A 24,691-nucleotide genomic window follows, 5' to 3' on the forward strand; every position below is an offset into this window, starting at 1 on the left:
CAGCACGATAACACTCAGCTCTGAACCATAGATCCATGTTTATATCTAGATATGAGAGAATGAAGAGAGGAGAGCTGATGTTTATTAGTGAAACAATCAGAATAATGTTTTATTGATGTGATTCAGCGTCTTGTGTCTGCTGATCAATAACAGACTTCCACATGTCTCAGAAGAGGATCAGAGATGATTTATTGTCCAGATGGAAATAAAGAAGATTTAAAGTGAAGCAACTAAAGCAGCAGAAAGGTTCACATTCAGTGTGTGTGTGTGTGTGTGTGTGTGTGTGTGTGTGTGTGTGTGTGTGTGTGTGAGCTGCAGGTAGAGTGGAGGTGTGTGTGTGTGTGTGTGTGTGTGTGTGTGTATGTGTGTGTGTTGTGTGTGTGTGTGTGTGTTTGTGTGTGTGTGTGTGTGTGTGTGTGTGTGAGCTGCAGGTAGAGTGGAGGTGTGTGTGTGTGTGTGTGTGTGTGTGTGCTGTGTGTGTGTGTGTGTGTGTGTATGTGTGTGTGTTTGTGTGTGTGTGTGTGTTTTGTGTGTGTGTGTGTGTGTGTGTGTGTGTGAGCTGCAGGTAGAGTGGAGGTGTGTGTGTGTGTGTGTGTGTGGTGTGTGTGTGTATGTGTGTGTGTTTGTGTGTGTGTGTGTGTTTGTGTGGTGTGTGTGTGTGTGTGTGAGCTGCAGGTAGAGTGGAGGTGTGTGTGTGTGTGTGTGTGTGTGTGTGTGTGTGTGTGTGTGTGTTTGTGTGTGTGTGTGATGTGTGTGTGTGTGTGTGTGTGTGTTAGTTTAGTTATTATAGAAACACATGCAGAAACAGATGTTTAAGAGGTTTAATAAATCCAATAAGGACATGTTTAATAGATATAAACTCTCAGGGCCTGATTAACTAAAGGTCTGCGTGTGTAGAAACGTGCTAACTTAACATCACCTGTGTTAATATTTTAGGTTTTACTAACATTGACTTTGTCTCTAATACTCTCCATATGTGGGTTTTTCTGGTAATATTAGTTTTTGTTATAACTCAATATATTAGTTAACCTCTTCCACTAGAACCTGATCACAAAACCCTCATTTGAATACTGCTGTCTGCTCCTGTTGCTCCTGTTTTCATTTACAGTTATTCTAGTAGATCAGCTGCAAAATGCACGTAAACGAAACCATGAAATCTATTGCACTGTGCACGTTATTTAGTACTTTATTTGGGATCTTAGTAAATCAGGCCCTTAATGTTGCAGCATAACGATGCATTTGACTTCTAACGTACATTCCTCCGAGCCCTTCCTCTAACTTATAATGAGTGTTATTATTCTTCTGTTTAGTTTAAGCATGTTTTCAATGCTTCACTTTAACTTTAAGACAAGTGTGAATATATTTGTCTTTAATAAGGAGATGTGATCTTTAGTCCTTATTATCCTGCAGCTCTACATTTAACTCACAGAGGAAGAGAAACTGCTGCTGCATGAATATCAGCTGATTAAACCACCACAGAAGAAGAAGCAGCTCACAGTCAGACAAGCAGCAGATTAGCTTTTAGTGCCGAAGAGAAAATTCAATACATCACTTAGTCAGGTCTCACTTGCATAAAAGGATTTAATCTCAATATGACTTCCTGTTTAAATAAATGCATGTGAATAATAATAAGATGATTTTAGATGAAGAGAAGTTATTAAATGTTTCTGTTCACATGATGAAAATCTAATGAATCACTTTACTGTGATTGTTACTGATATATTATATTTAACCGTTACTCAGTTAACCATTATTAAATGATTGTTTACAGTATAAATATGATATAATGTTTATAATAACAGTCAGATGAGATCAGTCTGACCTTTATTTAGAGCCGTCAGCTGTAAACATGATCTGATTTATTTCCTCACAGCTGTTAAACTGTTAAACCTGCTGGATGTTTAGAGGCTGTTAGTCTCTGGCTGTTTTCTACCAGACATTATAAATCCCTCTGAGAAACAAACCAGAGCCCAATAATAATAATAATAATAATAATATTCAGGGTTTCTCCAGCCGCTCTGTAACTGTCCAGAATAAACCAGGATGTGATTTCCTCTCTTTAGATTACAGAGTTCAAGTTTCATCTTGAACTGTGTCAAGATGAAACCAAATCATAATAAAACTAAAACCTGAAGAAGAAGAAGCAGAAGAAGAAGAAGCAGAAGAAGAAGAAGCAGAAGAAGAAGAAGCAGAAGAAGAAGAAGCAGTAGAAGAAGAAGAAGCAGTAGAGGAAGAGAGTGAACAGAGCAGATCTTGTTTCACTAACAGCTTCACACAGAGCTTCATTTATTTATTCATCTATTTTTATATTTGTGCTTTTATTACAGTGACAGGAAGTGAGGGGGGGGGGCGGGGGGTTACTAAGGTTACTTAGTTTAATTTAACTTCATCTTCATCACTCTGCTTTAAAACAATCAGATCTAAAGAATCCTTATTAAATATATGAATATATATTATAATATGTTTATTTAGAGGTTTAACTTCTGCTGCAGTGTGACATCATCAAGCCCGACGCTGCGTCAGCCAATCACAGACCTGTCTCTGCTGTGACATCATCAAGCCCGACGCTGCGTCAGCCAATCACAGACCTGTCTCTGCTGTGACATCATCAAGCCCGACGCTGCGTCAGCCAATCACAGACCTGTCTCTGCTGTGACATCATCAAGCCCAACGCTGCGTCAGCCAATCACAGACCTGTCTCTGCTGTGACATCATCAAGCCAGACGCTGCGTCAGCCAATCACAGACCTGTCTCTGCTGTGACATCATCAAGACCGACGCTGCGTCAGCCAATCACAGACCTGTCTCTGCTGTGACATCATCAAGCCCGACGCTGCGTCAGCCAATCACAGACCTGTCTCTGCTGTGACATCATCAAGCCCGACGCTGCGTCAGCCAATCACAGACCTGTCTCTGCTGTGACATCATCAAGCCCAACGCTGCGTCAGCCAATCACAGACCTGTCTCTGCTGTGACATCATCAAGCCCAACGCTGCGTCAGCCAATCACAGACCTGTCTCTGCTGTGACATCACTAGTCAGCAGGTGTGTGTTTCTCTGCTTCACAGAAACATTATAAACTATCTAATAAAATGTATATTTATTAACATCTCAGTGTGAAAACCTGATAAAGTTATCTGTGTCTCAGATTGACAGACGCAGGTCATGTGATCGCCGCCTGCAGCATGACATCATGTCAGGGGTCAGAGGTCAGAGGTCTGACAGTATTTCAGAGTAAAACATGAATGTTTCCTGAGCAGTTGAGATTATTCAGTATGTTTTTCTTCATCATTGATCTCAGTGACTCATCATCACGTTCAGACTCGTCACATTGCACATGCAGGTTCTCCTCTGGTTGTGTAGCTGTTGAGCTTTTTGTTTTCTTTCTCTTTTTCTGTATTTTGTTTCATTTTTATCATAATTGGGTTCTTTTATTTGTAATGTTTCCTGTTTTTACTGTTCTGGGTTTTTTTAGAAACTTTTATTCAATTTTCCAAAAGCATACAAAAAAATCAAATTGCAAAATTACAATTTTCTCAAGTTTACTGACCGGACCATAAGAGAAAGAAGCACAAACAATATGAAAGTCAGTCTAGTGAAACACACACAGGTCAGATTCCCGTAATGTCCAGTCAGTTCAGTTCCAGATGTTCAGTCTAAAGTATGAATCCTCCCATTGATGTAATGTCACGACCTCAGATATCAGATTTCCATATAAAACAGAGGGAGCGTCGTCTCCTGCCCATTGCACCATGATGGCTTTCCTTGCCAGCATTAAGACTGATTGAATCACTTCCTCATGTTGTTTAAGACACTTCCAAGCAAACGTAGGTGGATCAGCTGACACCTGTTGTCCTGTTGCACTAATGTTTCATGTCTCCTCCAGAATAATGAGCAATGCAACCTGAGAGCCTTACTGTTAAATGTTTTATTCATCATTGATCTCAGCGTCTCATCATCACGTTCAGACTCGTCACATTTACTCTGGAACTGTTTCATCTGTTTCTACAGAAACCAGTGTGGAAACCAGCTGAACACATTAACACACATTCACAGGTTAAAGCTGTTAAACTGAGACAGTCGCTGTGCAGCTAACACCAAGATACTTTATATAAACACACATTTATACGGAGAGGCTGCAGTTCCTCGTCCTCTAACAGCTGAGGACACGTCTGAGTTTAAATCTTCAGGTCTGAGTTTAAAGCTTCACGTCTGAGTTTAAAGCTCCACGTCTGAGTTTAAAGCTCCACGTCTCAGTTTAAAGCTTCACGTCTCAGTTTAAAGCTTCACGTCTGAGTTTAAAGCTTCAAGTCTCAGTTTAAAGCTTCACGTCTCAGTTTAAAGCTTCACGTCTGAGTTTAAAGCTTCAGGTCTCAGTTTAAAGTTTCACGTCTGAGTTTAAAGCTTCACGTCTCAGTTTAAAGCTTCACGTCTCAGTTTAAAGCTTCACGTCTCAGTTTAAAGCTTCACGTCTGAGTTTAAAGCTTCAAGTCTCAGTTTAAAGCTTCACGTCTCAGTTTAAAGCTTCACGTCTGAGTTAAAAGCTTCAGGTCTCAGTTTAAAGCTTCTCGTCTGAGTTTAAAGCTTCAAGTCTCAGTTTAAAGCTTCACGTCTCAGTTTAAAGTTTCACGTCTGAGTTTAAAGCTTCAGGTCTGAGTTTAAAGCTTCACGTCTGAGTTTAAAGCTTCAAGTCTCAATTTAAAGATTCACGTCTGAGTTTAAAGCTTCAGGTCTGAGTTTAAAGCTTCAGGTCTGAGTTTAAAGCTTCACGTCTCAGTTTAAAGCTTCACGTCTCAGTTTAAAGTTTCACGTCTGAGTTTAAAGCTTCAGGTCTGAGTTTAAAGCTTCACGTCTGAGTTTAAAGCTTCACGTCTCAGTTTAAAGCTTCAAGTCTCAGTTTAAAGCTTCACGTCTGAGTTTAAAGCTTCAGGTCTGAGTTTAAAGCTTCACGTCTGAGTTTAAAGCTTCACGTCTCAGTTTAAAGCTTCACGTCTGAGTTTAAAGCTCCACGTCTCAGTTTAAAGCTTCACGTCTCAGTTTAAAGCTTCACGTCTCAGTTTAAAGCGTCACGTCTCAGGTTAAAGCTTCATGTCTGAGTTTAAAGCTTCATGTCTGAGTTTAAAGCTTCAGGTCTCAGTTTAAAGCTTCACGTCTCAGTTTAAAGCTTCACGTCTCAGTTTAAAGCTTCACGTCTCAGTTTAAAGCTTCACGTCTGAGTTTTAAGCTCCACGTCTCAGTTTAAAGCTTCACGTCTGAGTTTAAAGCTTCAAGTCTGAATTTAAAGCTTCACGTCTCAGTTTAAAGCTTCACGTCTGAGTTTAAAGCTTCACGTCTGAGTTTAAAGCTTCAAGTCTGAATTTAAAGCTTCACGTCTCAGTTTAAAGCTTCACGTCTGAGTTTTAAGCTCCACGTCTCAGTTTAAAGCTTCACGTCTGAGTTTAAAGCTTCAAGTCTGAATTTAAAGCTTCACGTCTCAGTTTAAAGCTTCACGTCTGAGTTTAAAGCTTCACGTCTGAGTTTAAAGCTTCAGGTCTGAGTTTAAAGCTTCACGTCTGAGTTTAAAGCTTCACGTCTCAGTTTAAAGCTTCACGTCTCAGTTTAAAGTTTCACGTCTGAGTTTAAAGCTTCAGGTCTGAGTTTAAAGCTTCACGTCTGAGTTTAAAGCTTCACGTCTCAGTTTAAAGCTTCAAGTCTCAGTTTAAAGCTTCACGTCTGAGTTTAAAGCTTCAGGTCTGAGTTTAAAGCTTCACGTCTGAGTTTAAAGCTTCACGTCTCAGTTTAAAGCTTCACGTCTGAGTTTAAAGCTCCACGTCTCAGTTTAAAGCTTCACGTCTCAGTTTAAAGCTTCACGTCTCAGTTTAAAGCGTCACGTCTCAGGTTAAAGCTTCATGTCTGAGTTTAAAGCTTCATGTCTGAGTTTAAAGCTTCAGGTCTCAGTTTAAAGCTTCACGTCTCAGTTTAAAGCTTCACGTCTCAGTTTAAAGCTTCACGTCTCAGTTTAAAGCTTCACGTCTGAGTTTTAAGCTCCACGTCTCAGTTTAAAGCTTCACGTCTGAGTTTAAAGCTTCAAGTCTGAATTTAAAGCTTCACGTCTCAGTTTAAAGCTTCACGTCTGAGTTTAAAGCTTCACGTCTGAGTTTAAAGCTTCAAGTCTGAATTTAAAGCTTCACGTCTCAGTTTAAAGCTTCACGTCTGAGTTTTAAGCTCCACGTCTCAGTTTAAAGCTTCACGTCTGAGTTTAAAGCTTCAAGTCTGAATTTAAAGCTTCACGTCTCAGTTTAAAGCTTCACGTCTGAGTTTAAAGCTTCACGTCTGAGTTTAAAGCTTCACGTCTGAGTTTAAAGCTTCACGTCTCAGTTTAAAGCTTCACGTCTCAGATTAAAGCTTCACGTCTGAGTTTAAAGCTTCACGTCTGAGTTTAAAGCTCCACGTCTCAGTTTAAAGCTTCACGTCTCAGTTTAAAGCTTCACATCTCAGTTTAAAGCTCCACGTCTGAGTTTAAAGCTTCACGTCTCAGTTTAAAGCTTCACGTCTCAGTTTAAAGCTCCACGTCTCAGTTTAAAGCTTCACGTCTCAGTTTAAAGCTTCACATCTCAGTTTAAAGCTCCACGTCTCAGTTTAAAGCTTCACGTCTGAGTTTAAAGCTTCAGGTCTCAGTTTAAAGCTCCACGTCTGAGTTTAAAGCTTCACGTCCGAGTTTAAAGCTTCACGTCTGAGTTTAAAGCTTCACGTCTCAGTTTAAAGCTTCACGTCTCAGTTTAAAGCTTCACGTCTCAGTTTAAAGCTTCAGGTCTGAGTTTAAAGCTCCAAGTCTCAGTTTAAAGCTTCACGTCTGAGTTTAAAGCTTCACGTCTGAGTTTAAAGCTCCAAGTCTCAGTTTAAAGCTTCACGTCTGAGTTTAAAGCTCCAAGTCTCAGTTTAAAGCTTCACGTCTGAGTTTAAAGCTTCACGTCTGAGTTTAAAGCTTCACGTCTCAGTTCAAAGCTTCAGGTCTCAGTTTAAAGCTTCAAGTCTCAGTTTAAAGCTTCACGTCTCAGTTTAAAGCTTCACGTCTCAGTTTAAAGCTTCACGTCCGAGTTTAAAGCTTCAAGTCTGATTTTAAATTCCAGGTCTCAGTTTAAAGCTTCAAGTCTGAGTTTAAAGCTTCACGTCTCAGTTTAAAGCTTCACGTCTCAGTTTAAAGCTTCACGTCTGAGTTTAAAGCTTCAAGTCTCAGTTTAAAGCTTCACGTCTCAGTTTAAAGCTTCACGTCTCAGTTTAAAGCTTCAAGTCTCAGTTTAAAGCTTCAGGTCTCAGTTTAAAGCTTCACGTCTCAGTTTAAAGCTTCAAGTCTCAGTTTAAAGTTTCACGTCTCAGTTTAAAGCTTCACGTCTGAGTTTAAAGCTCCACGTCTGAGTTTAAAGCTTCACGTCTCAGTTTAAAGCTTCACGTCTGAGTTTAAATGGTAAAAATGGTAAATGGCCTGTACTTATATAGCGCCTTTCTAGTCTTTTCGACCACTCAAAGCGCTTTACAATACATTTCATTCACCCCATTCACACACATTCATACACTGATGGCAGGAGCTACCACGCAGGGTGCCAACCTGCACATCAGGGAAAGCTAATCATTCATACACATTCATACACCGTTGGCACAGCAACGGGAGCAATTTGGGGTTAAGTGTCTTGCCCAAGGACACATCGACATGTGGACTGGAGGAGCCGGGAATCGAACTGCCAATCTTCCAATTGGTGGACGACCGCTCTACCTCCTGAGCCACAGCCGCTCAGGAGGTAAAGCTTCACGTCTCAGTTTAAAGCTTCACGTCTCAGTTTAAAGTTTCACGCCTCAGTTTAAAGCTTCACGTCTCAGTTTAAAGCTCCACGTCTCAGTTTAAAGCTTCACGCCTCAGTTTAAAGCTTCAAGTCTGAGTTTAAAGCTTCACGTCTGAGTTTAAAGCTTCAGGTCTCAGTTTAAAGCTTCAGGTCTCAGTTTAAAGCTTCACGTCTGAGTTTAAAGCTCCACGTCTCAGTTTAAAGCTTCAGGTCTCAGTTTAAAGCTTCACGTCTGAGTTTAAAGCTTCACGTCTGAGTTTAAAGCTTCACGTCTCATTTTAAAGCTTCACGTCTGAGTTTAAAGCTTCACGTCTGAGTTTAAAGCTTCAAGTCTCAGTTTAAAGCTCCACGTCTGAGTTTAAAGCTTCACGTCTTAGTTTAAAGCTTCAGGTCTCAGTTTAAAGCTTCACGTCTGAGTTTAAAGCTTCAGTTCACAGTTTAAAGCTTCACGTCTGAGTTTAAAGATTCACGTCTGAGTTTAAAGATTCACGTCTGAGTTTAAAGCTCCACGTCTCAGTTTAAAGCTTCAAGTCTCAGTTTAAAGCTTCACGTCTCAGTTTAAAGCTTCACATCCGAGTTGAAAGCTTCACGTCTCAGTTTAAAGCTTCAGGTCTCAGTTTAAAGCTCCACGTCTCAGTTTAAAGCTTCACGTCTCAGTTTAAAGCTTCAAGTCTGAGTTTAAAGCTTCACGTCTCAGTTTAAAGCTTCACGTCTCAGTTTAAAGCTTCACGTCTCAGTTTAAAGCTTCAAGTCTCAGTTTAAAGCTTCACGTCTGAGTTTAAAGCTCCACGTCTGAGTTTAAAGCTTCACGTCTCAGTTTAAAGCTTCACGTCTCAGTTTAAAGCTTCAAGTCTCAGTTTAAAGCTTCACGTCCGAGTTTAAAGCTTCAGGTCTGAGTTTAAAGCTTCAGGTCTCAGTTTAAAGCTTCACGTCTGAGTTTAAAGCTTCACGTCTCAGTTTAAAGCTTCACGTCTGAGTTTAAAGCTCCACGTCTCAGTTTAAAGCTTCACGTCTGAGTTTAAAGCTTCAGGTCAGAGTTTAAAGCTTCACGTCTCAGTTTAAAGCTTCACGTCTCAGTTTAAAGCTTCACGTCTGAGTTTAAAACTTCACGTCTCAGTTTAAAGCTTCACGTCTCAGTTTAAAGCTTCACGTCTGAGTTTAAAGCTTCACGTCTGAGTTTAAAGCTTCACGTCTGAGTTTAAAGCTTCACGTCTGAGTTTAAAGCTCCACGTCTCAGTTTAAAGCTTCATGTCTGAGTTTAAAGCTTCACGTCTGAGTTTAAAGCTTCACGTCTCAGTTTAAAGCTTCACGTCTGAGTTTAAAGCTTCACGTCTCAGTTTAAAGCTTCACGTCTCAGTTTAAAGCTCCACGTCTCAGTTTAAAACTTCACGTCTCAGTTTAAAACTTCACGTCTGAGTTTAAAGCTTCACGTCTGAGTTTAAAGCGTCAGGTCTGAGTTTAAAGCTTCACGTCTCAGTTTAAAGCTTCACGTCTCAGTTTAAAGCTTCACGTCTGAGTTTAAAGCTTCACGTCTCAGTTTAAAGCTTCACGTCTCAGTTTAAAGCTTCACGTCTGAGTTTAAAGCTTCACGTCTCAGTTTAAAGCTTCACCTCTCAGTTTAAAGCTTCAGGTCTGCAGAGCTGAGAAAAAAAACTCTACTGTATGAGGAGTCAAACTGCTGCTCTGCAAATAATCAACCCAAAAACAAAGAGTCACTAAAGAGAGAGAGATGTTTGTGATGTGAGGAGCAGACTGAGTCAGAGAGGAAATCCTCCCAGAAATACATCACTGTGGTGAAAGTAAAGACTTTCCCCTGACTCATCATCTGAGAGGAGAGACGGAGAGATGGAAAGAAAGAATAAAGAAGAGATAATTACCCAGAATGGAGTGAACTCGAACAGACAGCTGAGTCCTCAAGATCAGGATCGGCTTCTTTCCTTTACTGTGGAGACAAGAGAGAGAGACAGTCAGTGAGACAGTCAGAGAGAGAGAGAGAGAGAGAGAGAGAGAGAGAGAGAGAGAGAGAGAGAGAGAGAGAGAGAGAGAGAGAGAGACACAGTCAGTGAGACAGGCAGAGAGAGAGAGAGAGAGAGAGAGAGACAGGCAGAGACAGAGAGAGAGAGAGAGAGAGAGAGAGAGAGAGACAGAGAGAGAGAGAGAGAGACAGAGAGAGAGACAGAGAGAGAGACAGAGAGAGAGAGAGAGAGAGAGAGAGAGAGAGAGAGAGAGAGAGAGAGAGAGAGACAGAGAGACAGACAGACAGGTCTCACAGGGATTAAAGTGAGTAAATGTTCAGACTGAGCTTTAATCTCAGAGGAGCATTTAAATCTTTATTAGTCCACAGAGACAAAGTGACCAGTAGAACCAGTAGAACCAGTTTAGACTCAGTGAGCAGACTAACACTGTGAGAACGTTAAACTGCTGCAGAGACTCCTTAAATTATCTCATTATTATGTTTATTATGAAGTCAGTTTAACTTGAGCTGCAGTCAATGGTCAGTTAGAGCAGAGCTGGAGGAGGAAGAGGAGGAAGAGGAGGAAGAGGAAGAGGAAGAGGAGGAGGAAGTGGAGGAAGAAGAGGAGGAGGAAGCTGCTGTATCAATTGATTGATTGAAGTAACAGTAACGCTGATAATTCCTCAGAAACATTCTATTAATTAACCAAACTCTCCACTAATCATCTGAATGATCAATATATTGATAGATGATCTCAGAGCTGCTCAGTTTCCACATAAAGCTCCAGCAGCAGCAGCAGCGTGCTGGGATCAGAGCACGGAAACATCGACTGCACGGAGGTATGGAAAGAATGAGAGAGGGAAAGAAGAAGGAGGAGGAGGAGAAAGTGAAGGAAGAGGGGGAAGGAAAATAGAAATAGGAAGAAAGAAAGGAAAGAGAGTTTGTGTTTGTTTAAAGGCTAAAAAAAGGAGCCGCTGTGAGATTCACAGAGACGTCGTCATCACACACACACACACATACACATATACACATATACACACATATACACACACACACATACACACATATACACACATATACACACACACATATACACACACACACACACACTCTTTCCAGGTTTCAAATGACGTCTGCACTGTTTTTATACTCAGCTGGGAACACACACACACACAGTAACACACACACAGTAACACACACACAGTAACACACACAGTAACACACACAGTAACACACACAGTAACACACACAGTAACACACACAGTAACACACACACACACACAGTAACACACACAGTAACACACACAGTAACACACACACACAGTAACACACACACACACACACACACACACACACACACACACACACACACACATAATAACCAATAACTGGTAGTCAGTGTGCAGAGTACTGTGTATCAGTCAGTTTATTTTGGAGGGTTTAACTGGGACAAACACTTTTCTATTAAACACTAGTTTATTTAAATGCACCAGTAGTTATTCATTTATAAACACGTTTATACGTTTAAACATATAACACCTGAACCAGGTGAGAGGTGAGACAGGTGAGAGGTGAGACAGGTGTTCTTACTTCACGTCTTCATAGAAGCTCTCCAGTTCGTCTCTCTGCTCCAACAGAGACGAGTCGAGGTCCAGATAGTTTCCATTAGGAGACAACTGAAGGGTGCACTCCTCCAACTGAGACACAGAGATACACAGACAATAATACACATTAATACACAACTTATACTCTGTGTGTGTGTGTGTGTGTGACTATCAGTAAGGTGCAGTGAGGTCCATGGCTGGGTAGGCAGGATCAGCCAGAGCTTAAATCGCATACAAACATATATATTATGTAGAACTCAATATTAAGACCACTGAGAGTCAGTCAAGATGCAGCTGTCAGAAATGTAGCTAGTTACTGACATCAGCGGATTATAGCGCTCACGATTACTGCCTATTCATTTTCTGAGACATACATTCACCTGCATTTCTACAGGATTTACAGCACAGGAGCACCCAAAGACAAGAGCACAACAAGACATCACCTGTAGCTCAACAACAGGAAGCCAACCCACTGAGGACTAACTTAAAGGAGTAACTTAAAGCTGCATTCTATCAAAAGGCCACCAGGGGGCGACCGTTTTGGTGTCAAAAGGACTTCCGTCTCTATACAAGTCAATGGAGAATTCACCAACTTCTCACTTGATTTCTAACCTCAGTAAACGTTTTCAAAATGTGTTTATGGTCTCAATCGCTAGTTTAACCTTCCTGTCGTCCTCCCGGGTCAAACTGACCCCGTCTGTTTTGACTGTTCCTTCTTTCTTCCCTTCCTCTTTTCCTTTCTCCCTCCTCCCTTCCTTCCTTCCTCACTCCTCCTCTCTTTCCTCCCTTCCTTCTTTCCTTCCCTCCTTCCTTCCTTTCTTCCTTCCTACCTTCTTCCCTTCATTCTTTCCTCTGTCCTTCTTTCCTTCCTTCCTTCCTTCCTTCCTTTCTTCCTTCCTACCTTCTTCCCTTCCTTCCTTTCTTCCTTCCTACCTTCTGTCCTTCCTTCCTCCCTCCCTCCTTCTTTCCTTCCCTCCTTCCTTCCTTTCTTCCTTCCTACCTTCTTCCCTTCCTTCTTTCCTCTGTCCCTCTTTCCTTCCTTCCTTCCTCCCTTGACTCGAGGACAACAGGAGGGTTAAAGCCTTCTCATTCATTTGTGAAATGTTCAAGATGGCGCTGCTCAGATCCTCCGAGCAGCACTCCACAAACCCAGATGTCACAGATGTTACGTCCATTATATAAACAGTCTATGGTTTTGCCTCAATGATGCCCATAAAGACAGCGTGAGAACAGACTACGCATGCACGAACCTCCTAAACTGTTTGCATTCATTACACACGCAGCAGAGAAGTTGAGTCTGCCTCAGCCTCACATACGCTAGAGGCACTGCTTACCCTAACCCTGTGTGTGTGTGTGTGTGTGTGTGTGTGTGTGTGTGTGTGTGTGTGTGTGTGTGTGTGTGTGTGTGTGTGTGTGTGTGTGTGTGTGTGTGTGTGTGTTACTATGCAGGCTTCGGCAGTTTCAGGGTTAAAATCAAACAAACACAACCGACTGAACCGGTTCTGCTGATGAGGTCGTCTTTATTTATTTAACATATTTTATATTTCTATGTCAACACGTTAAACCTTCACATAAAGTGAGGGAGGAAATATGAAGCCATGAATAGACGATGAAGATGAAGATGAAGATGAAGATATCTGCCAACATACTGAATATAAAAGTTTTATATTTAGATGTGAACTGAGATCTTATTATCAGAAGTCCGTCACTCTTCAGCAGCTGCAGACAGTAACATATGAACACTATGGTGAGCATTAGCAGTGTGTCATAGACCAGCTGACATGATGACATCACACTGTGACAGCTTCACTATCAGCTGCAGTCGTATGAAAGTTTATTTAATGACAGATAATCAGATTTAAAACAAAGGGAAATATAACTAACTCTGTCATATCATCAATAATCATCATAACAGTTTACTGAACAATGAATCACTGCAGACACAATGATACTGATATCAGTCTGATACTGGATCAATCACCTGGATCAGGATGATGACTAACTGATGGTCAATGATTCATGGATTAATGCTTATAAACTGCTTTTATACTACATGTCACTTTCACCCTTTCACTCTCGGTCCGGTCCTGATCCTGAACAGTCTGTATTTTGAGCTACTTTACTTTGAGTGTTATTTATATTATTTGTTCCACTTCAACACATTCAGAGATAAATCTGCACTGTTACTCAGTGAGGAGTTTCTTCTCTGCTGTGTTTGTCACCTGATTAAACCACATTAACCTCTCAGGAATAATAAAGAGTATTTCTACATTATGATATGAAGACTTTTCATCTCCAGTCTGAACCAACATGGCTGCTGCTTCCATTCATGTTTCAACCTTCTGATTAACTGATCAATTATCAATGAATGCTGATGATTGGTCAGGCTGCTCCTGCTTACTGACTGCAGCAGACTGACTGACTGACTGCAGCAGACTGACTGCAGCAGACTGACTGACTGCAGCAGACTGACTGACTGACTGCAGCAGACTGACTGACTGACTGACTGACTGACTGCAGCAGACTGACTGACTGCAGCAGACTGACTGACTGCAGCAGACTGACTGACTGACTGACTGACTGACTGCAGCAGACTGACTGACTGCAGGCTGTACCGCAGTGTGTGTGTGTGTGTGTGTGTGTGTGTGTGTGTGTGTGTGTGTGTGTGTGTGTGTGCGTGCGCATGCGTGTGTGTGTGTGTGTGTGTGTGTGTGTGTGTGTGTGTGTGTGTGTGAGTCCAGCTCTGAATGTTTTCAGTCTATTAATAGCGGTGCAGTCAGGCGGACTGGCACAGAGAGCTGCAGCTGTGCATGTGAGTCATGATCAGGTATGAAGCTGGAGTCAGGTCTGATGCTGATAGCGAGCTGCACAACACGCTGCAGACCTGCACTGCCACATTCTTCTTCTACAGCAACAATAACGGCAGCAGTCCTCTCTGGGCGTCTCTCAGTCACTCTGTTTACTCTGCAGGACTCTTTACATCCAGCCTGTTAACAGGAAGCAGATCATCACTAACAGAGCTGATACTGATCCTCTGGTTTAATGTCAGAGATAAACTACTTTATTTACTGTGAAAACAGACTGAAGGTAACTTGAAGCCTCCTTCCTTCCTTCCTTCCTTCCTCCTTTCCTTCCTTCTTCCCTCCCTTCCTTTCTTCCTCCTTTCCTTCCTTCCTCCCTCCCTCTTTTCTTTCCTTCCTTCCTTCCTTCCTTTTCTTCCCTCCCTCCCTTCCTTCCTCCTTTCCTTCCTTCATCCCTCCCTCTTTTCTTTCCTTCCTTCCTTCCTTTCTCCCTCCTTTTCTTCCCTCCTTCCCTTCCTTCTTCATCCCTTCCTTCCTCCTTTCCTTCCTTCCTCCCTCCCTCTTTTCTTTCCTTCCTTCCTTTCTCCCTCCTTTTCTTCCTTCCTTCCCTTCCTTCTTCATCCCTTCCTTCCTCCTTTCCTTCCTTCCTTCCTCCTTCCCTCCTTTTCTTCCCTCCTTCTTCATCCCTTCCTTCCTCCTTTCCTTCCTTCTTCCTCCCTCCCTTCCTTCCTCCTTTCCTTCCTTCTTCCCTCCCTTCCTTCCTCCTTTCCTTCCTTCCTTCCTCCCTTGACTCAAGAACAACAGAAGGGTTAAAGTATAAGCATAAGTCTTAGTATTAATGTTTTTAGTCTTAAACTTTTCTTTATACGTTTCAGTCTCAGCAGCAGAGTCTGGGTTCAGTCAGGTGGAGCAGCAGGTGAGACATGAAACCTGATGAGTCCAGATTGAGAATCAGATCCAGTAAAAAGACAAAAGAGACACAGAGAGCTTAATAATGCTGCGACCCAGCAGCTGCTCGGTGCCTCTGTGTTTGTCCCTGCAGGGCTTCCTTCAGTCTGAATGCAGGCGGATGTCCTCTAAACTTAGTCTCTGTCACACAAAACGTCCTATTTTCTCCTCGGACTTCCTTCCTGAGCCACAAAACACTCAACAGACTCATTTTGGAATATTTCCTCTTAATGAGACAAACTCAGTGTGTTGAAGCCTCAGAGAAGCTTCTTCATCTTCTACAGCATCATCATCATCATCATCTCACCTCCTCACATCCATCCGCACACGTTGGAGCTGAATCACGTCTTATTTATGGGAGTGGACAGTGTCAACAACACATGGAAACACCTTAGCAACCGCCTTAGCAACCAAGGATACAACCTAACGAGCCCAATGAAACACACACAGGTCATCAGCCTTTCCTTTCTCTCTCTCAACCCAACCGGTCAGCTGAGGTTCTCCCACCTAGAGTTCGGTTCTGGACGTTTCTTCCCGTTTAAAGAGAGTTTTTCCTGCTGTGTGGGAATGTTGGATCAGTCTAGACCTGCTCTGTGTGTGAAGCGACTGGAGATGCGACTACAGCCCCTTAGCAAACAGTAGTATACTAGAAGTTCATTTTATTAAGTATGCTTGAGTGTAAGTATAGTAAGTATACTACGGACCAGGTACTGGTACTGTACTACAAAGTTTACTAATTTAATATCTCTTCGGACTAAATTGGAACATTTTTAAGTTTATAAAAGTAGACTTTATAAGGTCCTCCCTTCCTTCTTTTCATCCTCCCTTCCTCCCCTCCTTCCTTCCTCCCTCCTTTCCTTCCTTCTTACTTCCTTCCTCCCTCCCTCCTTCCCTCCTTCCTTTCTCCTTCCTCCCTCTTTTCCTTCTTTCCTTCTTCCTTCTTTCCTTCCTTCCTTCCTTTCTCCCTCCCTTCCTCCTTCCTTCTTTCCCTCCTTTTCTTCTGTCCGCCCTTCCTTCCCGCCTTTCCTTCTTTCCTTCCTTCCTCCTTCCCTATTTTCCTTCTTTCCCTCCTTCTTTCCTTCCTTCCTCCCTCCTTCTTTCCTTCCTTCTTCCCTCTTTTCCTTCTTTCCTTCCTTCCTTTCTCCCTCCCTTCCTCCTTCCTTCTTTCCCTCCTTTTCTTCTGTCCGCCCTTCCTTCCCGCCTTTCCTTCCTCCCTCTTTTCCTTCTTTCCTTCCTTCCTCCTTCCCTATTTTCCTTCTTTCCCTCCTTCTTTCCTTCCTTCCTCCCTCCTTCTTTCCTTCCTTCTTCCCTCTTTTCCTTCTTTCCTTCCTTCCTTCCTCCCTCCCTTCCTCCTTCCTTCTTTCCCTCCTTTTCTTCTGTCCGCCCTTCCTTCCCGCCTTTCCTTCCTCCCTCTTTTCCTTCTTTCCTTCCTTCCTCCTTCCCTATTTTCCTTCTTTCCCTCCTTCTTTCCTTCCTTCTTCCCTCTTTTCCTTCTTTCCTTCCTTCCTTTCTCCCTCCCTTCCTTCTTCCTTCTTTCCCTCCTTTTCTTCTGTCCGTCCTTCCTTCCCTCCTTTCCTTCCTCCCTTCTTTCCTTGACTCGAGGACAACAGGAGGGTTAAAGTATAAGTGTAAATCTTAGTATTAATGTTCTTAGTCTTAGACTTTTCAGTATAAGTCAAGTATACTTGACTATACTATTCTTAAGTATATAAAAAGTAAACTTCAAGTATACTGCCTCAGTTTCAGTATAAAATAATTATACTCGTAGTACACATGAATAAACTACTTTAAGGGGATTTTGGAAAGAAGTCTAAAAAGTCGTCAAGTGTCTTAAAATAACTTCAACATTTAAAACAAACAGCTGAGTGGACCAAAACAAACTGTGACATCATAACTCGAGTTCATCACCTGCAAAATATAAAGTAGCTCCTCTGATGTTCATGATGTCATAATGTAGTTTATATACACTCAGAGCTCCTGGTATAAACTGTCTAAGCTGCCTGGGCCAGACCAGTAAAACCATCACATAATAACATAAAAATAATATATATGATATAACTTTACTATAATAAACTTTACTATAATAAACTTTACTATAATAAACTTTACTATAATAAACTTTACTATAATAAACCATCTATTTACAGAACAGATGAACAGCCTGAGATGTTTTAAGAAAAATTAGCAATTTTAACAATATTATGTCTGTTTTTTCCACAGATTACTTCACACAGAAGCTGCTGATTGACAACATTTTACACAATGTTTAATATATGAATCTTTTAAATGTGACCACAATATGTTTTCATTGTTTGTTCAGATCAGGCGGGGAGTTCTGGTCCTCTGAAATGAGGCCAACCAGGAAGTAACTTAAAACTGCATTCTATCAAAAGGCCACCAGGGGGCGACCGTTTTGGTGTCAAAAGGACTTCCGTCTCTATACAAGTCAATGGAGAATTCACCAACTTCTCACTTGATTTCTAACCTCAGTAAACGTTTTCAAAATGTGTTTATGGTCTCAATCGCTAGTTTAAAGCCTTCTTCAATGCAGTATGATGTTCATTTGGGACATTTTGGCCTCCCTGATTTTATATGTGACGATAAAGCAGGGTATGCATTAGGGCGTGGCTACGTGGTGATTGACAGGTTGATTGGTTCACAGGTTCAGGAGGGCGCCTCATGCTCCTCCTGATGCCCATATAAGTAGAATCCCTGTTTTTATTTTCCCAGCATGCACCTGAAATTTTCAAGATGGCGCTGCTCAGATCCGATACTATTGGCCTCCGAGCAGCAGTCCACAAACCAATGGGTGACGTCACGGATGTTACGTCCATTTATTATTTACAGTCTATGGTTCACATGGAGGCAAAACTTTGTGATGACGCTTCTTTCATTCATCAGAGAGAAAGCATTGAGACAACTTTCCGTTTCAGTGTTTACATGATAACATTTAACCTTTGATCAGTTTGGGAAAAGGAATATTCTTCCTCTCTGAAATGGTTTGGGCCTGTTTATTCTGATTGAGGTGTTTACATGGAGCATTTTCATTTGGTTTGTGCTTCTAAACCGAATCTAATCAGAATATTAGGCTAAAGAAACACCAATGAAGGAGGGAGCCCACCTGATAACCCCCCCCCCCCCTCCCCCCATTGAAGCCTGCTGTAGAGCTGCCAAAGCTTTGAAGCCTCACATCAGGCTTTAAATAACAGAAAAGCAGTAAAGCACAGCAGACCTATATATGGTCATGTTACTATTTGTTTTTTGACAAGACTCCCAGAATGCATTGCTCACCTCTAACACATGCAGTCACATCAGGAGAGATTAAACATAATAAATACATGTCAAAATGTTCCTTTAAAATCATAATTAAGTAACAGCCGGTCCCATCAGGAGAGTAAAGAGGAAGCACGTTGATGACTTAATTTTAAATAACCAAACAGGCCGATGTGTTTGTGACTCTGCTTCTATTTAAAGAACAGCAGCTTTATTAAAGGCTGCTTTTATTCTGCAGCTCCACAAGAAGCAAGGAAGGAAAAGCCAGTTGAGCTCTTATCAACACTCTGCTGTTAGTATTACATCCGTCCATCCATCCAGCTTATCTGCTGTTTACAGGTCCCACCCTGTTCCTCCAGAATCACTCAAAACACATCCAGGAGGAGGAGGAGGAGGAGGAGGAGGAGGAGGAGTAGGGCAAGAAGAATGCCCCTAAAGTTTGATTCCACTTTGAGGAATCAGTGGTATCTCCTCCGCTGATCTGGGCCTGCAGGTCGAGCCGCAGAGCATGATGGGAACAATTAGGGGGTCAGTGGAGGAATGTAATCGGGTGGGAGCGCCGCTCAATGCTCCTTATCTGATGCTGGAGATTCCCGAGGGACTCTGAACGCCCCGCAGCAGCCGGACTGGAGCTGGTGCTCGACTTTAAAACTACGTTAACCTCCAAATACTGCTCATATTCTGACTTATAATCAGTCTGCACACTAATACACTTTCATCTATTCCCCATCAGTCACTAATAGACTTTATTAATCCTTCTATTTTATTAATATTATTGAAAAAACACATTAATTATCACTATTTTATGGTCCAGGAGAACATTTTATAGAATATAATTAATACAGAAACATGTTTTAATGCTGATTTTTTGCCAAATTTGTACATTTGCATATATAAAAATGTGTATCAGCTGCAGAAGAATTTAAAAATTGAAGCATTTTGTCTCCATGTGTGTAAACTGTGGGTCACTTTAGCAAAAGTCTGGTTAAACTTAATGTGTATGTGATGTTTTTACAGCTCTCACATGTAAAAATGGGTTAAATTTGACCCTGAACAGAATGTAAAGGGTTAATAAAAGTGAAGAAGAACGTCAGGCTGCAGCTGCTTGATAAGGATGAAACATGACAGACTGCTGAGTAATGATCTTTGCATTTTTCCTTCAAACAGCAAACTGTGTGTTTATAATGCAGAAACATGTTCAGTGACGTAACGCAGCTCTTTATCTGCAGCTCGTACTTTAGCCTTCTGATAACCACGATGAAAAATGACTCACTGCTCTGTGACTTCATGCTGAGTTAGACTCTGAAGCATGAGCACAGCGCTGCATTCACTTCCTGTTTGGAGAAACCATGAAAACAGGACGACGGACGCATCGTTACTCAGACAACAGGAAGCCGGACTGTTCCTGCTCCCGTCTCCATGCCGATGATTCACTCTGAGCTTCCTCATTCTGCAGGGAGGAGACTCTCCAGTGATCATGTGACTTCTGAGGAGGAAGAGTAAAGGCTGATTCATGCAGAGCGCCGTGAACCCGACGTGCTCCTCCCCAGAAATGTAACTACGCGCCGAGGCAACGCTGTGATTGGTTTGCTTGGTAGCAACCATAGACTGTATATAAGAAATGGACGTAACATCCATGACGTCACCCATTGGTTTGTGGACTGCTGCTCGGAGGCAGTCGGAACCTGTGAACCAATCAACCTGTCAATCACCACGTAGCCACGCCCTAATGCATACCCTGCTTTATCGTCACATATAAAATCAGGGAGGCCAAAATGTCCCAAATGAACATCATACTGCATTGAAGAAGGCTTTAAACTAGCGATTGAGACCATAAACACATTTTGAAAACGTTTACTGAGGTTAGAAATCAAGTGAGAAGTTGGTGAATTCTCCATTGACTTGTATAGAGACGGAAGTCCTTTTGACACCAAAACGGTCGCCCCCTGGTGGCCTTTTGATAGAATGTTGTTTTAAGTTACTTCCGCGTTGGCATCATTTCAGAGGACCGGAACTCCCCGCCTGGGAGCAACGTATTTCCGGTATCGTGAAATTAATTCCGGTTGCCTGCTTCTAACTCTGCCTCTGCTGGTCTCGGTCCTCTGATCATCCTTCAGAAACACATGACTGTTAGAAGAACTGATCATGTGACTGTTTAATGATCAGGGTCAGCTTCAGTCACTTTATTGATTTTAGTCCTGTATGTTGCCATCTATCCATCCATTTATCCATCCATCCATCCATCTATCTATCTATCCATCCATCCATCTATCTATCTATCCATCCATCCATTCATCCATCCATCCATCTATTAAGGCTGCACAATTAATCGAAATTTGATTGTGATTACGATTTTGGGGCCAAACGATCTCAAAACTTTTTGTCATTTTCCGTTGTGCAACGTTGTTTAGAAACAGTCTGCAAAAAGCTGTGTATGTGTATTTCCGTCCCTCCTCCACATCATGCAGCACTGTACAGCTGCCAACACTCCCGTTTTCTCCTGTATTTCAGACCCGTCTCCCACCGCATCCCGTTTTGTCTTTTATAAACAAACAGCTAACTACTTCCACACACAGCAACATAATCATCACTCGTGTTTGATAAAGTGCAGCGTTCATCATCTCTGCTGGAGGCGAGCAGGAGAAGAATGAGTTCAATAAAGAAAAGAAGATGATCTCTCTTTTTTAAACACAACAATGTTATAGAAGTCTGTTCAGTTTTGTTTAACAGCTTTAAAGATGTGAGATACGAAGTGAGGAAAAGCAAAATAAAACTACCGGAGTACAGTTTGTCTACTTTGAGTTGTGATGTTTGTGTTTCTGTCTTGTTCTCACAGTTAAAATCAGTCGATGTGTGAATGAAGTTCTGAACTGCTGCAGCGTGATGAGAGTCTGAACCATAGACTGTATATATAATGGACGTAACATCTGTGACGTCACCCATTGGTTTGTGGACTGCTGCTCGGAGGCCAATAGTATCGGATCTGAGCAGCGCCATCTTGAAAATTTCAGGTGCATGCTGGGAAAAATAAAAACAGGGATTCTACTTATATGGGCATCAGGAGGAGCATGAGGCGCCCTCCTGAACCTGTGAACCAATCAACCTGTCAATCACGACGTAGCCACGCCCTAATGCATACCCTGCTTTATCGTCACATATAAAATCAGGGAGGCCAAAATGTCCCAAATGAACATCATACTGCATTGAAGAAGGCTTTAAACTAGCGATTGAGACCATAAACACATTTTGAAAACGTTTACTGAGGTTAGAAATCAAGTGAGAAGTTGGTGAATTCTCCATTGACTTGTATAGAGACGGAAGTCCTTTTGACACCAAAACGGTCGCCCCCTGGTGGCCTTTTGATAGAATGCAGCTTTAAGTTACTTCCTGGTTGGCCTCATTTCAGAGGACCGGAACTCCCCCCCTGGTACGACCCAAACTCTGCTGCTCTGACAGTAAAACACTAAAAATATGACTGAAACATTTCTGATGCTGCTACAGTCTGAAACACTCAGGACCCGAACATGAAGCAGTTTTTAAGAGCAACAGATCTGAAAAAACTCTCAGAAACCTTCAGAAGTTATTTTAACACAGAGGCTGAAAACATGTTTGTTCACCAAATTAATTAATAAGGTCAAATAAACTTTATATCCTGCAAAGCTCCGTAACAGCACTGCAGTTTATAGTTTATGTAATGGTTGTTGAGACTATTTTAATCTTCTTGCATGAGTTTATTGCTATCATGTCTTATTAAATATATATTTATTAATTCCTTAAAGACACTAAACTCTTAAAACACCTTTAAAACTTAAGTAATGAGTATTTCACATGTTGATGATATTATTTATTAGTGGTTGAGCAGTTAGATGATAGATTTCACCTTTTCTCACAGCTTTTTAAACATTTATCCACCAAATAAGCAACAAAAACAATAAATTCCCAGACTGTTAAATGTAGTTCAGTCTCATGATCTCAGTGAAAAGTTACCGGAGCTTCTCACCTTCAATCATTCACCACTAACATTTAACACCAGCATAAAGTCATTTAAAGTCCTGTTTCAGTGTGACAGGTGTTACACTATATTTAGTCACCTGTTATATTCTGAGACCTGCTGAAAGCGGTTCCACATCCTTAAATGAGTTAAAGTACAAATACTTCATCACAAGCAGATTAAAGTATTATTAAAGTAAAATTAAGACTTTTACTTTTAGAATTTAAGTAAATGTAGCTGTTAAACTTGTTTACTTTTACTTTATTATGACTTTAAAGTTAATGTTTTACTTTAACTCTGTAGTATTTATACTTTTAAACTGTAGTATTTATAATTTAAGTAAATTTAGCTGTTAAACTTGTGTACTTTTACTTTTTTTATGACTTTAAAGTTAATGTTTTACTCTCACTATGTAGTATTACAACTTTTACTCTACTTTTCCTCCTAGTATTTATACTTTGACTCTGTAGTATAAATACTTTAAACTGTAGTATTAATACTAACCCTGACCCTAACTAACCCTCCTACAGGTAAACGCTCGCGCAGGTAAACACACCTGTGGCATCGGAGCCATGGACTCACCTTTAGAGGCGCCTGCAGCAGCTTGTGGATCCCGGAGATCTGCTCGCTGAGCGGGATGTTCTGCTCCACGTTGACCGTCGGAGGTCTGCGCGGTTCCGGGAAGTTCGTGCAGATGAACGGATCCGAGTCCTCCAGGTGCTGCACGCGGCAGGTGATGGACGCCATGGCCGACGGACCGGCACCGAGCTGCGGGGAGAAGCGGCTGTGCTGCTCGCTGCAGCGCTGTGACTGACTGGACTCGGAGCCTCGCTGCTTTACCGGAGACACCGGGAACCGGGAGGAGCTTCTTCTTCAAAATAAGAGCCGTGTTGATATAAAACATGAGAAAATGACTGAAGAGGAAAAAGTGTGTGTTTTATTTTCTCTTTTACCTTCAAATAAATCACTGGTGATATGAACCAGGGTTATTATAGGTCACTAAACTAAAACTAAAGAGAAGAAGAATCTAGTTAACTTAAATAAAAATAATAAAAAACTATAATGAACAAAGCAAAACTAACTAAAACTAAAGTAAACAGCAGATAAAATGATCTTAGTTGTAGTTTTCTTTTCATTGTCTCCATGGTGACCGTAAAACTACATAACAACTCAACTAAAACTATTTCATCTCTTGTTAAACTCACTAAAACTAAACTGGAATAAAAAAAAGCAAACTGAAAAACTAAATAAATTTTAAAAACGAATAAACATTTCATAACTTTAGCAGGTAGCTGAAAAGTGTCTAGCAGCCAGTAGGGGGCGACTCCACTGGCTCCAAACAGAAATCTGATTGTAAAGAAGTTTCTGAGAAAATTATCCAACTTTTCACTTCGTTCATCACCTCAATGAACACTTTACTAACGAGTTTATGGTCTCAATCACTAGTTTCAAGTCTTCTTCATTTAAATTTGGCAGGTTATGCTTTATGGTATGTTTGACAAGTCGCTACCACGGCAACAACGCTGAGTTTTTAACGTAAATATGGTGTATGAGTGCAGCCGTAGCCGTCAGTATTTCAGTGTGTTTTCAGTTGATGCAAGTTAATCGTAACATCAGTGTGATCACAGTTAATTAGAGACTGTAAATGCTAGCTGCTAGCCTTCTGGCTCCAAAAATCCAAGATGGCGATCGTCAAAATGCAAATTTAAGGCTTCGTAATATGAGTCCTTAAAGCAACAGGTGACGTCACAGTGGCTAAGTCTTTATTTATTTTATTTTTTACAACATTAAGCCCCGTTTCCCTTTCCACAGGACCAACATGACGCCTTATATCAGTAAATATAATGTACGATAGTAATAACTACGAGAGACAAATCACTTCCTGTTGAATTACAGTTATGATGTTTGTCAATTTAAAACATTGTTTGCAAGTCGAGAAAGTTGCATTTTGTCATAAAACTAGCAGACTGTGAAAATTCATAATTAAAAAGACGACACACCAAACTAACTATTCAACTATGGAGCATGAAAAATGACAAAGGTATGAATAAATAAATGCAGAAATAAACATAGAATAAGACAGAAAAACTGTATTGTTATTATATGTATTTATATAATGAGATAACAGATGCCACTGGATTTGTGCTTCAAGAACAAACAAATAAATACGTCAATAAATGAAATATTAATACATCTTAGTCATGAAAAAAACACATTTTTAGATTCATTTTCTTTATTTTTAAACCTTGTACCTTTTATTTTGAAGTCAGTATCACGGCGCTTCCCGTTTGGTGAAGCGTTGACT

At 41.2% G+C, this 24,691-nt stretch overlaps 1 protein-coding gene across 1 annotated transcript; it reads right to left on the bottom strand.

The window, feature by feature from the left end:
• Window positions 1-3,993: 3,993 nt before the first annotated feature.
• LOC133999234 (FH1/FH2 domain-containing protein 1-like) lies at window positions 3,994-23,169 on the bottom strand. Its single transcript, XM_062438457.1, has 4 exons — window positions 22,969-23,169; window positions 11,360-11,466; window positions 9,693-9,757; window positions 3,994-4,028 (listed from the first exon to the last, which is right to left on the bottom strand). Exons 1-4 carry the CDS (start codon window positions 23,131-23,133, stop codon window positions 3,994-3,996), a joined length of 372 nt encoding a protein of 123 aa, XP_062294441.1. The 5' UTR covers window positions 23,134-23,169.
• Between the last annotated feature and the right edge of the window lie 1,522 nt (window positions 23,170-24,691).

The sequence above is a fragment of the Scomber scombrus genome, chromosome 1, assembly GCF_963691925.1.
Source record: "Scomber scombrus chromosome 1, fScoSco1.1, whole genome shotgun sequence".
In the NCBI taxonomy this organism is placed as follows: Eukaryota; Metazoa; Chordata; class Actinopteri; order Scombriformes; family Scombridae; genus Scomber; species Scomber scombrus.